The sequence below is a fragment of the Zootoca vivipara genome, chromosome 16 (assembly GCF_963506605.1).
Source record: "Zootoca vivipara chromosome 16, rZooViv1.1, whole genome shotgun sequence".
Classification (NCBI taxonomy): Eukaryota; Metazoa; Chordata; class Lepidosauria; order Squamata; family Lacertidae; genus Zootoca; species Zootoca vivipara.
In genome coordinates, this window is record NC_083291.1 from 40,281,931 (window position 1) to 40,299,133 (window position 17,203).

A 17,203-nucleotide genomic window follows, 5' to 3' on the forward strand; every position below is an offset into this window, starting at 1 on the left:
TCTTCAGCCCTTCGCAAATCCCTTCTGTTGCCCTACCACCATTGTGAATTCAGCTTACCGGGATCCAAAAATAACAAGTTTTAAACAATGCTGATGTCTTTCATTTACGTGAAAGGTGATTCTAACTAAACATCAGGAAGAACTTTCTGTTTGACAGTGAGACAGACTCCCTTGGAAGCTGGTAGGTTCTCCTTCACTGGAGGGTTTTATGCAGAGGTTGTCTGTCATTGATGCTTTAGTTCAGTTTCCTGCATTGCAGGAGGTTGGACTAGATGGCCCTTGGGGTCCCGTCCAACTCTACAATTCCAAACGCACTGAGTGCTAGCACCGGGGGGGGGGGGGTTAACCTGTTGTTTTTTTAATCAGGGCATAACCAAAGCTCTTCTCAGATTTCATTGAAAGGAAAAAGAGAGCCTCTAGCTCTTATATGTAGAGAGATACAAGGAAAGACATGCAGGTGGTATAGTAAGCCACTAATGTGTGGTGGCCTGATCTAAGGTTGATCACAAAGAAATGGGTCCTCAAATGCATGTTGGGGGTAAAAGGATTCTGGGCCTGAAAGCACTTGCTTTGTAAGGAGTGAATCTGCTCTGAACTTCTTGGGTTCTCTCAGATTGTAACTCTGAAAGCAAGCTTTGGTTGCTTGCTTGTTTTGGTTAATTTTATTAGAAAGTCTTGATTCCTGCTTTTGACTCCAAAAAGATATCCTAAGAAAAAAAACTCAATACAAAAGCGGTAGAGAATGCAACTAATATTTAAACGCTTACATTTTCTGTGCTGGTGTTTTCTTTCTGCTGTAATACTGTTGCTTTCCAATGTTTTCTGCAATATCCTTCATTTTTTTAAAGATCTGATTTGTGGTGTGGGGTTGGTATTGGAGGATGATTGCACCATTTGCCTGTTCACTATGGAACAGCACTATTTAGTAAGGATGCTCAGGTCTATTTGCCTTCAATTAAAACTCTCCTCCCTGCACTTTTTGCATCTCAGTACAGCTGGGGGAATTAGTGAAGAATTTCCTCTTAGTTAGTTAGCTTCTATTCCCTGCAGAATGGGAGGGACTTTAGTTCTTGGTTTCCTTTCATATTATTTTTCTTTTATACATTATAGTAGGTTCATGGCCAAAGCCATTATTCAGCATTGCTGGATAATATGATGCTGTACTAAACACTTCTGTAGAACTCACATTTTAATTTCTTTTCCTTCCCATGGCAAAAAGCAGTCCCTCAGCAGTGCTCCAAGGTTCTAGCGTGGTAGAGCCCCAAACTGCAGCCTGCATATGAAATTGTGTTTCCTTTGTTGTCTTTAACTGATTTTGATAAATGGATAAACTTCTATTTTTCTACAATACTACAAGTCCTGTGCTATGATAGAATACTGCATTTGGCCTCCTGCAATTGTAGCATGCTTTGTAAAAGATTATTCAGAGTGTGATTTTGATTTTCAAAGGTAAATTTCCTTGATGCAGCACTTTTTGGTTCCATTCCCCCCCATTTTCTTCTTACAAAGCCCTGAGTATAATCCCTCCTGGCTAACTTCCTTCTGTGCCTTCCAACAGGTGAAGTCTTTGGCAGAGTCGATTGATGAAGCCTTGAACTGCCACCCACTGGGACAGGAGGGAGGGGCTGGCGGACCTTCCTTGGAAAAGAGCGAGTCCAAGGAGCAGCAGGGTGACAGTGCGGCCACTTCCTTCAGTGATGTAACGCTGTACCTGGATGAAGGAGCTCCCACCTCACCCATCTCTCTGGAGCGCCCACCCAGCACTGAGCCACCTGAGCCCACCACAGTGCCAATCCCACCACCCCCACGGCCAGAGTACTGGGGTGGGCCGCAGCGAGAGGACAGCCGCGAGAACGGTGGCAGCCGGCGCAGCACGCCTTGTATGGAATGCAGGGACTACCGACTGCGCGGGGCCCACCTCCCGTTGCTCACCATCGAGCCTCCCAGCGACAGCTCAGTGGATCTAAGCGACCGCTCCGATCGAGGTTCTCTCAATAGGGGCCTCATATTTGAGCAAGACGGTTGCAGTCCCCACGGCACCCTCAAGCACCCTGGCGGACCCACCCGTTCCCCACACCCACACCGGCATTATCACCCTGAACAAAACCAGCCACCCCCACCTCTGCCTATACCGCCCCCTCAAGTCCCTGGGCGCCTGCCCCCACCTCCACCGCCGGACAACTCTGATGGGGACAACGACAGCCTCAACAGCACCACCAACTCCAACGAGACCATCAACTGCAGCTCAGGCTCCTCCTCCCGCGACAGCCTGCGCGACCCTCCCCCGCCTGCCCCAGCCGCCTCCTCGGCTCCCGGGGGCCCCTGCAAACAGACCTACCAGCGGGAGACACGGCACAGCTGGGACTCTCCGGCCTTCAACAACGATGTTGTGCAGCGTCGCCAATACCGCATCGGCCTCAATCTCTTCAACAAGTATGAGATGCTTGGGCAGAGTCATGGGGAGGTGCCCATGGAAGTTTCAGTAGTAGAAGGATAGCCATTTGGGAGGGAAGCGTTGGGCTTGTTTTAGAGAAGGCTCTGTTGGGCCTATTTCCCCCTGCTCTACAGCTCTCTCTCCCACACTCTTTCCACACAACTCTCTCCTCAGCTAGAGTTGAAGCTCTGAGGCCAGCTGGAGGACATGAGGGAAAGCGGTGGCGGTGGCGGTACTACCCCGCACGCCAGCTGTTAGGTGGGCAAGCGGAGCAGCCTAAACAAAATCCTGCTGTGCCTCCGGTCTCTTTGGGGCTTCCTCTGCCTTCACAGACATCCACTTCAGGCTCTGGGGAGGGTCTCCTCGTGAGCCACGAGGACTCTCCAGCTCTTTCCCGCCATTCCTGGTATTATTCTATTTATCCCCCTCCCCCCGGTGCTGCAGGTATATGCAGTCACACACGAGTAGAATGCGTGCAAGTGGAGGGACGATGCCTGTACTCAGAGTGGCCTGTGGGCAGCTTGCTAGCAGGACCTGTGGGCAACGGTGCTTTCTCCGCACTTGTGATTCCCAGCAACTGATATTCAGAGCCATCATGAGTAGTAGCCATTGATAGCCCTTTCCTTTATGAGCAACTGTTCCCCTGAGTTGACCCACACACTGAGCAAGCAGGGCACACAGTCAGACAGTATGGGAAATAACCAGATGTCTGGATATTCTGTTTCACCCTGAGGCGTGTGTGTTGTGGGGTTGTTCTAGCACATCATTTACTATGGAGCATCAACAATTTCTCAGTGCTTCCTAGTTGCCATGGTTTTTGGTCCACTCCTTCCCCTCTGGCTTCCCCTTTTTGTGTTTTGCCAAAATAATAATCGGAAGAAACTTAAGATGCAAATGTGAACAGATAGGCTCATACTAAATAACTCATATTGGTCATGTGGTTTGGGGTTTCCTGCTTGCAGAATTTGGATGTTGGAGTCGAACAGTATGCATGAACTTGACAATAATAACTTTGATGAAATTGCTGGGCAATCACAATGTACAAGCAAGAAGATGGCACAGTTCCTCTAACCGAGGATGGTTTCTCTTTGTTGTCTCCTCTCCTTCCAGGCTCAGCTAACAGGCTGAACCCAAACAATATTTGGCAGAAACAGGCAGTTGAAGGAGGAGAGAGACTGATTAGTTGCTGCTGACTTTTGGACTGCCAGGCCAGGTGTTTGAATATTGGTAGAGAGGCCCAGGCAGAAAATTTGGGGTCAGTTTAGAGACTGGGCAGTTCAGGTGCTGAATTCTGGTTGAAATTCCAGTTTTGCAAAAATGTTATAACTATGAGCCACCTCCCTGTGACACCTCATTCCTCAGGAATTTTACAGCTTTTGCTCCATTTTGTCTATTTCTGCCTAGCATTACCCTCCCTTTTTTATTGGCCATGTTTCTGTGCCTTTATTTATTCACCTTAAAGCTTTTATATACTGGTTTTCCTCACAAATTGGTTTCCATTTATTAACAAAACAATATATTTTTTTAAATACCCCATCATAATAATGCAATTTAAACAATTAAATGATGACAAGTAATGTGAAAGAATCAATGTAAACACTGCCTTCAAAGGCACAAGAAAGGCTGGAGCCACTGTTGCTTCTAAGGTTGGGAGGGAGTTCCATAACTGAGGTGCCACCATAGAGAAGGCCTTGCTGCAGGTCTCCACACTGAGCTGAACTCCATGGTGGAGCTGCAAGCAGGACCCTCCTGTTGATCTCAGGGTGCTGGGCAGAGGTGCTCCACCAAATAACAGGCTGACATGCAGAAATGTAAGCAAGGGAAACTTTCCCCACCTCTTGTCATGGAACTAAGTGATGGGGAAAACTTCCACTTGCTTAAATTTCTGCATGTCAGGCTGTTATTAAAGGCACTTGTAACCTAGCCAGTAGAAAGGGGGCAGCCTAATAGCCTGTCTGTGCCCCTTTTGGTCCTAATGCACTTCCCTCCCACCCATCCCAACTGGTTGATAACTCCCTGCAGTGCACAGTGGTCTTCTGGGCCAAGGAAGGGGACGGGGAAGGCTCGGATCTTGGCTTCCTGTTGCTCTTGGTATTTTAATAGCTACTGAGCAAGACAGCATCTGTTTCACTGGCAGGAGGCAGGCTCTTGAGGGCTGGGAGGCAGCCATCACAACACATTAACCAGCTGGAGTCATGACTCACATTGAATCCTTGGGGCAAAGTGCCAAGGCTGAGGGAGCTGCGCACCCTCTCTCCCTGGGAGACAAACCCTGCTCATTTGCAGATTGTTTGAGGCCCATTCAATATGTTTTGGTACTGGAAACAGAAAACCCAGAATGGTAACACCCCCTCCCCCACTAGTCTAGGTAGATTGCTGTCCATCAGCGTGTTCTCTGCTGGGAGCCCCATTGTAATGAGCAGGAACTTCTCGCTGACTGCACTGTCAAATCAAATCCAGTTGCCTCCTCCCACTTTGCTGCTTTTAAGCATGGCTCAGAATTTGCTCTGTTGGCATGAGTGATGAGTGCAGACCTTGCTTCATGGGACTTGCCATTGCATGTGCTCATTTCTGGAGAGATCTGCACTGTGGTCCAATATCATCCAATAGGGGCATCTGTTCTCCAGCACATCTAGAGCAACTTTTGTGCCATATCAATACCTCATAATTAACACTTCCCTCATTGCTTATGCTATTTGGGAAATACTGGTGAACCAAAATGAGGCTGAGAAAAACTTTCCTCTTTGGGACCCAGATGTTAAGTTGTATCCCAACACATTCACACACACACACACACAGCTCCCATTACCTCTTTTTGCCTCTTTTCCATATTTATTGGGGTGTGGGGAGACATGGATGATGGGGAACAGTATTGCTTACATCTTGTGACCACTGGAAGAATTCAGTACTGAAACTTGAATCTAAGCATATGACAGAAAAAGATGGTGGAGTCTTGAGGTGGGAGAGTGGACAGTGCCATTTCAGACTGCAGGAGAGGAAATTTTGATTTTTAAAAACCAATTCTCTGTTAAAACTCCCTGAAAATGGTTCTTGTTTACTTAAAGAGAAATTGTGTGTGTGTGTGTGTTTCATGAGAGAACATTAAAAAATGGTACCTCCTATATGTACCTCCTAAAGACTCTATGTAGTACAGTCTAGTCTATCGTCTCATGTGTAGACCAGGTCCCAGCCAGTTGAGAGAGTTTTTAAGACCAACTTTGACTTTGTGACTTACTTAATTCGCACGCACACACCCTGCACCAAAGTTAGCCTTAGCTTTTTCACCCTTTTGCTGCCAGAGGCAAAGTTAGTGCCCCAAATCAACTAAATTACATTCAGTCTCCTTCCTCCACTGTGGGGGATTGGTTTGAACATTTTTTTAAGGAAAGGGGAGCATTATTTGACTCCATGGTAGGAGTTAGCCATGATCTGTAGAAATGGCAGCCCAGCTGTCAGGATCAGCAGGGACTCAAACTCAGAGCCTCTTGGTCTATGCAAGGTGGAAGGAAAAGGGGCATAGTTTTCCACCAAGCCAAGTGGTGTTCATTAAGTTTATTTATGTTCAAAGCTGCATGCTCCACCATTTGAGCTAAGTGGTCCCCACAGTGATTATCCATTACCATGTCTTGGCCATGGGGCAACTTGCTGTAGGAATGTGATGTTAGCCTCTTCCAGCAATCTGGGGTGTCTGCTGCTGGAAATGTTTCTTACCTGCATTGACCCTGGGACAAAACAGCTCCTGCCTAGGAAGTGAAATGTAACCATTGTCTTCACAATGTGGTTTCCTTGATACTTGCGTATCAGCTGTTGAATTAAGCGAGAACACATTTCCTGGTATTTTCGACTAAGTTTCATTCAGTGTAGACCCATTGAAATTAAAGAAGATTTAATTTCATTTAGGTCTGTCAATTTCCATACATCTACTCTGAATAATACCTAGTTAACACCATGCATTCTGTCCTTATCCTTGGGAGCAGGGAGAGCTGACTGCACCAGCTCTGTATTTAAGGGTGCTAGTGAAGCAGAACACCACCTGAGAGTTGCTTTCCATGATTTTTTGCAATATCAGTAAGGACCCTGGACTGCATCTCTCAGGTTCTGTGGTGCTGTCTCTTGGGACAAGGAAACAGCTTGTGCCAGCCTAGTTTGCAGGTGTATTTACTGGGTCGTTTATAATAGCCATCATTTAACTTATACCAGCCTTGGGCTTGTCACATAACCAAATGGAAATGTGAAGGCTGAGTTGGAATCAAATGGAGAAAAGAGCCGTTAAGTTGTCTGCAAAGGCCTTTGACTAAAAGCAGTAAATAGAAGACACATTAGGTAATTTAGTCCTCTTCCCTCACCTGTTTCCGTCCTCACCCCACTCCAGATAAGTGAATATAGAAACCATACCAGGCCAGGTCCTTTCTGCAGTCCTGTCCTTTGCCTGGAACATGTGGGTTTAGGTCCCCTTGCAAAGCTACCTCACCCCCTGAGATCATCTTCTGAGGCCCTCCTTCATGTGCCTCCTCCTCGAGAGGTCCAGAGCACCGGTGGCAACAGGAGAACATGCCTTCTCTGCAGTGGTTCCCTGTTTCTGTGGAATGCTTTCCCCAGGGATGTTTGCCTGACACTTTCATTATACACCTTTAGGCACCAGGCAAAAATGTTCCTTTTTAACCAGGCCTCTGGTTGAGCTGTTTGACATCCTATAGCCTTTTAAAATGTGGCTCTTTTCTTGGGGGAGGGGTGTTATTGGGTTGTTGTTGTTATTCTGATTATATATGTTGCGATCTTTTCTGTGAACTGCCCTGAGACCTCCGGGTATAGGGGGGTATATAAACTATTATTATTATTATTATTATTATTATTATTATTATTATTATTATTATTATTATATTTTGAAATAGGTGTTCTGCCCTGCATAGCTGAGCTGGGGGAAGTGGGTTCCAGGTGAAAAGGGTTTCAGGTGTGCATAAAGGCTCCTTCTCATCCCACCGGCAGGAAACCAGAGAAGGGAATCCAGTATTTGATTGAGAGAGGCTTCCTGTCAGACACACCGGTTGGCGTGGCACGCTTTATCCTGGAGCGGAAAGGGCTGAGCCGGCAGATGATTGGTGAATTTCTTGGTAACCGGCAAAAGCAGTTCAACCGGGACGTACTGGAGTAAGGAGTTCTGCTTGATTCCTTCCCCCTCCCCTTCACCATGGTTTTAACTTTTATAGCTCATCCTGTTCCCCAAGGCTCACAATGAAGGGAGAGATTTGCCAATTGTATTATTGAGCTAAATCTGATCATATAGTTGCATTGTATAATTCTGATTGTATGGCTTAGCCCGCCGCCCCCCCACATATCCCTGGGATGTCTTGCTTAAAATGCTTTTTCTTTGCCACTCTCTGTGTAATGTAAGCAAAAGGAACAGGATGCCCAGCTTGCTATCAAGGCCGGATGGCTGGCCTTGTCTGCTGCTATCAGTCTGACGCACAGAGACCATAGCTGCCAAGTTTTCACTTTTCTCGCGAGGAAGCCTATTCAGCATAAGGGAAAATCCCTGTAAAAAAGGGATAACTTGGCAGCTATGACAGAGACACAGGCAAGATAGTCTTGTCTAGCATGTGTTTATGCACAGGACCAGACACAGATCTTCCTTATATGTACCTGTGACCCCCTTTGTGTTTATGGGAAGGACAGGATACGGATTTTCCTAATATGGATTTGTAACCTGTGACCCCCTTGCGTGCGCACATTTACAGAGGAGGGGGAAAGGAGCCCAAGAAGTGTACAGTATAAGAAGCTTTGCAAATTTGTGTTTCTTTACTCTTGTCGTGGAGCTGACCACCAAGAGTCTCTTAAATTTAAGAATTAAATTCTTTCTCTGGATTCAACCCCCGGTGTCATTATTGGCTGTCTCTGTCCCTGCCTGGGCGCAACTTAAAGGACCCTTAGTAGCTAATAAGGCTACAACAGTACTTGCTTTAAAACAGAGAGAAGTGGTAGAAACGCCATAAGCTCCCTTACACAAAGTCATAAGCCATCTAACTAGCAACGGTGCTCCAGGGTTTGGGGCAGGAATCCCCTAGATGCTGGGGATCGACACATGTCAGGCCAACATACCATTCCCTTACCCCCCTTGCTGCTTTGCTGTGTGTCACTCTCCTGTCTTCTCTTGCCTTACAGTTGCGTGGTAGACGAGATGGACTTCTCCAACATGGACTTGGATGATGCTTTGCGAAAGTTCCAGTCTCACATTCGGGTGCAAGGCGAGGCACAGAAAGTGGAGCGCCTCGTTGAGGCCTTCAGGTAAGTTGGAGGTGCTGCCATCTTCCCAAGGTTTCCTTCTTAGTTTAGAGCAGTACAACTCCCTATCATCCAACATCCCCATCACCATGTTGGCTACTGGGAGTCCAACACCACCTGGTGAGCACCAGGTTGAAGAAGCCTGGTCTGGGCAATGAGGAGCATGTGGTTCTGCCCCAGAATATTCTTGGTTAATCACTGCAGTAAGAGTGAGGTTGTATTGTGACGCTACAACATATAGTGCCTCAATTATCCTGGACCAAGGGGCATGTAAATAATTTTTTTACTGTTAGCAACGATTCCTGTATATATTTAGATGGAACCTGAATTTGTTTTTATTGAAATAAACTATGAGTAAGAGGAAAAACGCTGGAGTTTGAAGGAAGGCTAAATAAACCATTCAACACTTAAATGGGCAGGTTTATGTGCTGACTCTGGTGTATAAATTTTGACTTATGAGGAGCTGGAGTAAGTTTCTAGCTTAATTAGATCCCTTTCTACAGTGTTTAAAAGCTACTGTTTTGATTGATCATATATGCACATACATCTCCTTTTGCATGTATCCCGCCCACTCCATCCATCTGCTGTAAGAAAGAGCGGGCAGGGAATATGTGTGTGGCTGTATGTGCGTATATGAGCCTGACGAAGCAGTACGTAGTGGGCAGGCACAAGCAAAAGATGCACTCTTTCACCCCATTGTCTGTTAAGACTGCAGAGCATTGGCCAAAGTTGGGTAGGCTTTAAATCTGACTGAGTAGTATTTAAGGACTTGTGCCCACCCACTGTAAAGAAGTAAAATGATAATAAAGCTTATGGTATGGTTGTTAGTCCTGGTGCCAGGACTCTGTTGTTTTTGCTACTACACAGCTGTCCCTTTAAAAATGATTACAGAATAACCATGAAAGAATTTTAGATCGAGAGCTGGCTGTCTCGCTTACAAAGTTGAGAATACACACTTTGCAAAATACATCACAGGACTAGTGTAGAAATAACACTAGCCTCTTGCAGACCAGGAGCAGTTTTGAGAATATGTACTGCCTTCCTTTTCCGGTTCACATTCCGCATTCCAGATTCTTCCCTCCCTTGATTGCCTTGCCTTAACCATGGTTTGATGCTATGCCTTCACAAATGTAAACTGTTAATTTAACAGTTCTAACTTAACTAGAGTTTGAAACCAGGGTTTGAAGCAACTTTGAAATCCCTGGTTAGCATTAACCAAGATTTTAAATATTACAAACATTATGCTAAATGTACAAAATGTAGTGCACTCTTACTACGTGTCTGTTTGGAAGTAGGTCCTATTGACTTCAGTGGGGCTAACTCCTGGGTAAGTGTGTAAGGATTGCAGCCTAAGTCATGGTTAAGTCAAACAAGGTGAGGGAGGGAGGGAGGGAGGGAGGGAGGGGAATATGTGGCAGAGTGGGGAGGAAGGAGAAGGAAGGATCATTCCTTCCCAAAGATGACTCATTGGCAAACTGTGGTTTGGAGGGAGCCAGTGTTCACATCTGCGGTGGATTAGAATGGTCCTTCTGGTGAGGGCAGGGAATAATTATTTTATCCAATAAAAGACTACAGTTACAGTAACAGCTTACAAATTGGTCTTTTGCAAAAATGTAACTAGAAACAGGGAAGTAGTTTTGATTCCAGATTTTGAAAAGTTTGTTTCTCCTCTCTAAAAAAGAGTTATGAGTTTTGTTGGTTTCAAGACCATAATTCAGTTAAGTTTAGGCAGACTATCCTGTGACTTTGGTGCCACAGGGGTGGCTTGTTGGTGTTAAAAAGGATCCCCCTTTCCCTACCCCAAGATATGTTATTGATTTCCTGCTCAATCCAGCTTAACTACAGTTTGGTGCAATATCTGAATTGACAAACATTGGTTAGCAATTAGTTGGTAAACCCAGTGCTTTTTTTCTTAAAAAATGTTTAGGGGTACTCTCATTTTCTTACTCATATTGAAATACTGCCCCTCAATGAGGCCAAACTTAGATTCACAAAATGTTTAGGGAAATGTATACCCCTGCATTCCCCCCCCCCAAAAAGCACTGGGTAAACCAGAACAAGAAACTGGTTTGATTGGGGTGACAGACTATGGTTTGGAATAATGTCTCAGTTGATAGCCATTTCTTGATGATCATCCTCATTTGGAGGATGGGAAGGTAAATTCCCCTGAGGTAAATTGGCTAAACAGCCTTTGTTCTGTGGCGTTGAGATAGTAAAATGGACTGTGAATCAGCATGCTGCTGAATAGTATAGTTGCCTGGAAGGGAGAGCAGGAGATGGTGCTTGTGGGCTCTCCAAAGGCATCTGTCAGGCTACTGTGGAAATGGACTACAGTGGTACCTCATGTTGCAAACGCGCATGATGGAATGCGGCGCTTCTGTGCATGCGCAAAGCGTGATTTAGCACTTCTGCGCATGCGCGCAGTTTTATGGACGTGCGGAACCAGGAAGTAACCCGTTCCAGGACTTCCAGGTTCGGTGCATCCATAACCTGAAAAGACACAACATGAAGCGGACATATAATGAGGTATGACTGTATTCAGCTAGATGAGCCTTTAGTTTGATCCAGCAGAGCTCTTACTTAATATTGATCAGAATCCTGGGCTCCTTCAGGAGGAAGGGTGATATATAAATTCAATATGTATATAATATGTCAGGGGGACTCCCTACAGGGAGCCTCCCCACATCATCCTGACCAGCGCTAGCAGCGGGTCAGGGGAAAGCGAAATGGAAGAGGAAAGGCTCAGCGAGGCATCAGAGCCCTGGCAATGCTTGGGGGAACAGATGGTAGAAGAAGGGCTCAGAGACGTATCGGAGCCCCTGCACCACTCTGACCATCTCGGGGAGGAGGGACGGCTCAGGGATGTGTTGGAGCCCAGGCACTGTCCCAGCCAGCAAGGGGAATAATAATAATAATAATAATAATAATAATAATAATAATAATAATAATAATAAATATTTTTTTATTTGTACCCCGCCCATCTGGCTGAGTCTCCCCAGCCACTCTGGGCGGCTTCCAGTCGAATATCAAAACAATACAGCAATAGCACAATTACAAAAGTCACAAACAATACATAAACCATATCAAAAAATACACAACCGAATGGAAAACAATTTCGACATAAATCAAAATCTAAAACTAAGAATACATCCTTAATACAGTTTAAAATAACATAGGTAAAAAATAACAGGAATTTTAACAAAATACAAAACAAAATGGAGCCCTCTCTGCCCAGCAGCGGCGGCGGCAAGAGTCCTTTATAAAGCCTATCATGCCCCGCCCTGGGCCAGGTGGTGAGTGGCAGGACTGGGGCCCTCAGGCACTGAGCAGGGAAGAAGGGTTCGGCACATCCGTAACCTGAAAAGACAGAACCCGCAGCGGACATATCACGAGGCATGACTGTATTTCAACCAACATAAACATGATGTGTCAAAATATAATTGTAAGTCGGAGTGTGTGTGAAACCACCTCTCTCTTTGCTATCAATCGTATTCTTATGTTTTATCCTGGGTTTTCTCCCCTGCCAAATAAACTTAGATAGATCTTTCTGCCATTCCTTAAAGGTTCATGTATCATTGACTATAGGGACTGTCTGTAATAGAAATAGCATCTTTGCAAATCACGGACCTGTCCCTAGTAATCACAACACAAACTGAAATGTAGATAAGCCCTAAGTATACGTAATTGAATTTGGTACCCATTGAAAAATGGGACAAATTAGTTGTGACTCAAATCCCATTTATTTCATTGGAAACCAAGTGCAACTAACTCAATCTGGATCCAACCTATGTCTCTAAATAGATTAATCAATGAATTACCTGCTTATAGTTACATATATTAGCCTATTACAAAACATTTGTAATATGAGTTTTTGAATTGTGATATTGAAGAGAATGTGAGAGAACTTGTGTTTTAATAAACAAAAGCTACTATTAAAAGGCCGTATTTTTCTTTTTTCTTCCATATTATAGTAATGCACCAGCACCAAAACAACCTCAAAAAATAAAGAAAGCATGTCTTTTAATTTTCAGCTTCATCAGTTTTACAACTGGGCTCCACCAGTAAATCAGCTTAATCCTTTGGTAATGAATCTGTTGATTAATCCATCTTAGAGTGTGCAACCCTGCTATTTATATGACTAGAAGGCTGCCTGTAAATGAATGTAGTAGCTGTGAGTTGTTTTCTTCCATAATGGGATGTGGAATTTTCATGCATATTTATAATTTGAAAACAGAGTAAGAGAGCCAATGAAACCCTTTAATTTCAGAACTTCCTGCCTCAGTATGAATTATACATTTATTTATTTTTTGCGGGGGGATACTATTTTTTATTTAGACCCCAGAATGGTTAGATTTTGGCTTTTACTTTCACTCCTCTAAAACCCCCCTCTACACCATACATGTGAAGTAGTATCCCACTTGTGGTATCCTGGGAACTGTAGTTTGTTAAGGATACGATTAGGTGACCCCCCCATATCCCTCACAGAACGCAGTTTCCAGAGTTCACTGGGAAGAGGGATCGAGGGTTAGTTAAACCCTGAGCTCACTCACCACCTTGAGCTGCTTCTGACTCTTTTCTTCCTCCGGCCTTTTGTGCTGATCGTTACTTTCTTTTCGCCTTGACTTCTGCTGCATTTTGTTTCAGCCAGCGCTACTGTGTGTGCAATGCCCCCTTGGTGCGCCAGTTCCGGAATCCAGACACTATCTTCATCTTGGCTTTTGCCATCATCCTTCTTAATACCGACATGTACAGCCCCAGTGTCAAGGCGGAGAGGAAGATGAAGCTGGATGACTTCATCAAAAATTTGCGAGGTAAGCAAGAACAGCACTCAAACAATCCTTTCTGGCGTTGTCTCTTGCATTTGGCTCCTCGGGATAACATGGTTGGAATCCCAAAGGAGTCCCATACTTCCCTGGGAGTTCAGGGAAAGCAAAAAATGTGTCAAGGATAAAATGCAGCTTCCCAAAAGCCGTGTGTGTGTGTGTGTGTGTGTGTGTGTGTGTGTGTGTGTGTAACCCAGCAGGTTTCTTGCCATTGTGGCTAAAAAGGCAGCTTGCAGGTGCATGGATGAGGCCTGCTAAAATCTCAGAAGCCAGAGAGGGATCAGTAGCATACATTCCAAGTGTCCTGATTTTCCAGGGACAGGCCTGGGGCTACAGAATCTATCCCAGTTTCATTTCACCTCTGGCAGGAAGTGAACTCTTTGGAGACTCTACCTGGCGCAGGACAACCCCTTTATCTCCCGTTCAGCTTCCTGCGAGTCACTGGCAGGCTGTTTGACCGGCTGCTCTGGGCACGGTGAAAGAGAGGCAGGAACGCCAACTTGGAAGGGATTTTTCCTTACCCTCTTTCTGCTCCCTTCCGCTACTCCTACTGGGTTCTCATTTTCTCCCAGCTCCATAGAGCTCTCCTTTCCCTCCTCCCCTCCTCCCAGCATCCATATTCTGGGCCCTTTGTTTTTCGGCCTACAGCCTGGAAGGTTTGAACGGGCGGAAAGGCATTTCTCAAGAGGAGATCTTTCTGCAGACTCATCAGAGGAGTCACTGGGCCCCTGTGCCAAGGGGCCCTGACTCCTTTGCCCTGACTCCCACAGCAGCAGCGAGTCCCTTAGCTGCGCAGGTGTGGGGGCCCTGAAAGGCCAGCTCCAGCGCGCCAAGGAAAGGGGGGAAGGGGACCCCATGCAGGATGGCCCTCTTTTGCTCTTGAAGGACTGGCCTCTCTGGGACAGACTCTGGGCCTCCCTCCGTCTGCCACAGGCCCTCAGGGCCCCTTCAGCAGGAGAAGGAGAGCAGCCATGGCCCCAGTGGGGCTGGGAACCATCTGGCCAGATGCACAGGAGAAGAGAAGGAGGGCAGACCCCTCTCCTTCCCTCTCAGACGCCATCCATCGGCAGCCCCTGATGCTACTGTCAGGAGGGGAACTCTGCAATCCACTGCACCTGCTGTTCCTGACTCTTCTCTCCTTGGGCTACAAAAATAATGATGGTGGTGATGACCAAGCAGTGACTAGTTACTTCAGCAGAACAGCCATCAGCCTCCTATTGAAACGAGAAGCACAACCTAACTTAAAGTGCATCGTGCTAGTGTGCCTTGTGGTATTTTTAAGGCACAGAAAATGAGGGTGAACCTTCCTCGCGGACAATCTTTCAGATCAAAGGGAAACTGTTACATGCACTTACAGATTGTATAGGAGGGCCAGGGATGGATGGAGGGAAGGAAGCATGCTTTATTCTTTATTGTCTGTGCAGTCTTACTTTCTTGCAGCACCACAGATATAATAATCCTCAGGATTTAGCTCACAACTTCTGACCCTGTAAATCTACATGTTGTGTCTTGGCATAGATGTTTTCTATAATTCCATTTCTACCCTCTTTCCTCTTTATTATTTCCCTTCATTTTCAGTAGAGTAGGCCATGCTTGGGACAGGTGGGCAACCTCACAAGCCCTGTGATTTTCTAAGCCAATACAGTACTGACCTAATTATGTTGGTTATGTGGATAGTAAAATTCATTTCCTCACAAGTGAAAACTCAGTTCCCACACTTGATTCCACTCATCAGCTTTATAATTCTAACAAGAAGCCTTCGTTAGTATTTCAGAAAGGACCCAGCATCTGGAAGATTGTTAATTAAGGCTGAAGACAGATAATTGTTTTTTTCAGAGTCCTGAGAGCAATTGAATAGGATTGCTACTTGTGATGCAGATGTCCAGGAATTAGGTACATTATATGATCTGTACTGGGAGGGCTTGCACTTCCCACAAAGGAACACATTTGTAGTTTGGGAGTACTCCTCAGGTGGAATTCAGCAGCATGCTAAGGAGATCATTCCATCAGCACAATGATGTTTGCTTGCCAGACAAAATATCTCCCCTCTACTCCCCCTGCACACTGTTCTAGGGGTTCTCCCTGTTGAAAAATGGGGTGCCTGCAAGCCCCTAGAACTCTGAGCGTCCTCTGGTACACGCAGCTCTGGAAAAGGCATCTCCCTTCTCTTCCAGTGTGCTCAGTTACATATACCGGATGGTATATGTACACTTCACTTCTGGCATAACACAGCAAGAAGCGTGAGACATCGTAGAGCTAATCTACTACAGTGGTACCTCTGGTTAAGAACTTAATTCGTTCTGGAGGTCTGTTCTTAACCTGAAACTGTTCTTAACCTGAAGCACCACTTTAGCTAATGGGGCCTCCTGCCACCACTGGAGCACGATTTCTGTACTCATCCTGAAGCAAAGTTCTTAACCTGAGGTACTATTTCTGGGTTAGCGGAGATGGTAACCTGAAGTGTTTGTAACCCGAGGTACCACTGAATTTATTTACACACTATGTACAGACAAAAGCATAATGGCGTCCGTTCTCTTCAGCTGCAAGAGAACAACAGGCACAAGTAAAAGTGAAAGTACGTTACAAAGTACATGCAGCGGAAGAGATAGGACTGTCTTCCGTTTCCCACACTCTTCTCAGACAGGCATGTGATTTACACCAATCACAAATGCAGCATCGGAGGAGTGAAATTGCTACCCTCCTGAGCAGATTTGGGGAGGGGGGGGGGAAGTGCCATTGCACTAGAGGGAGTCCTTGTGCTGGCTTCTGCTAGTGCAACATCTTAATTGAATCCAGCCCTTGTCACTGAAGTCTCAAATGGTTTCTGTGGCTAAAAGTGATTATGCCCAGTAACTCAAAGCAGGGTTTTTAGCAGGGCCGTCTTAAGCCTATCCAGCGCCATCCCTCCAGCGCCCCACCCCCAACCCTTTCCTAGCCGGAAAACCACCGGGTCACTTTCCGCAGGAGCCTCTGGGCTGGTGGCACTGGGGCTCAGAGGACCGTCAGAATTGTTATTATCCTGACACGTGGAAGAGCCGGGCTCGGGAGCAGCCGAAGCTCTTTCTGTGCTGCTCGCTTCCTGCGCTTCTCTCTCTCTTTCTGCGCGGCTCGCTTCCTGCACTTCTCTCTCTCCCCCTCTCCCTTGCCTGCCCTGCAACAAACCCTATGCGCTGACGAGCGCGGCACATTCGCCTTGGCGCAGCTCACTTTTGGGTTGCTGCTCCGGCTGCTGCTGCTGCTCGACTGCGCAGGGAGCACAAGGGATGCTAATCTCGCTTGCGGAGAGATTGGCAGTGGCTGCTTGAATGGATTCGGGGGGTGGAGGAGATGGAGGAGTGGGAAACGAAAGTGGAGGAAGAGTTACCTTTGCATGGCGGGCTTTTGTATTCTTGCTTGGGTAACCATGGCAGCATTTACAATGGGGAAGAGCCACAGAGTGGCGGGAGGAGAGCAGAAAGCTCCCTCCGGAAAGTGCGCGGAGTCTTGGCCGCCGAGTTGTCCCCGGGGTCACCTCTGATGGCCCTGCTCACTGGAGATAGAGGCGCCCGCGTTGCCTGGCCTTTCTCCCGCGCGAGGAACACACGGCAGTTTCCCCCGCAGCTGCCAGGCTCTGAGGGGGAGGGGACGGGGAGGCGGAGGAAGGACCGTGTTCCTTCTCCGAGGCCAA

General features: G+C 46.4%; 1 protein-coding gene across 7 annotated transcripts in view; it reads left to right on the top strand.

Annotated features, from left to right (window-relative positions):
* The window catches only part of IQSEC2 (IQ motif and Sec7 domain ArfGEF 2), a 169,595-nt gene that overhangs the window by 131,997 nt on the left and 20,395 nt on the right, over nucleotides 1-17,203 (top strand). For all 7 annotated transcript variants that reach the window (XR_009556892.1, XR_009556893.1, XM_060269213.1 and 4 more), the window contains 4 exons: nucleotides 1,559-2,433; nucleotides 7,421-7,582; nucleotides 8,594-8,716; nucleotides 13,358-13,524. Coding sequence is in view for 5 of the 7 variants with exons in the window: in XM_060269213.1 (XP_060125196.1) it covers nucleotides 1,559-2,433; nucleotides 7,421-7,582; nucleotides 8,594-8,716; nucleotides 13,358-13,524 (1,327 nt within the window). In the remaining 2 variants the exon portion in view is untranslated. The remainder of the gene's footprint in view (nucleotides 1-1,558; nucleotides 2,434-7,420; nucleotides 7,583-8,593; nucleotides 8,717-13,357; nucleotides 13,525-17,203) is intronic.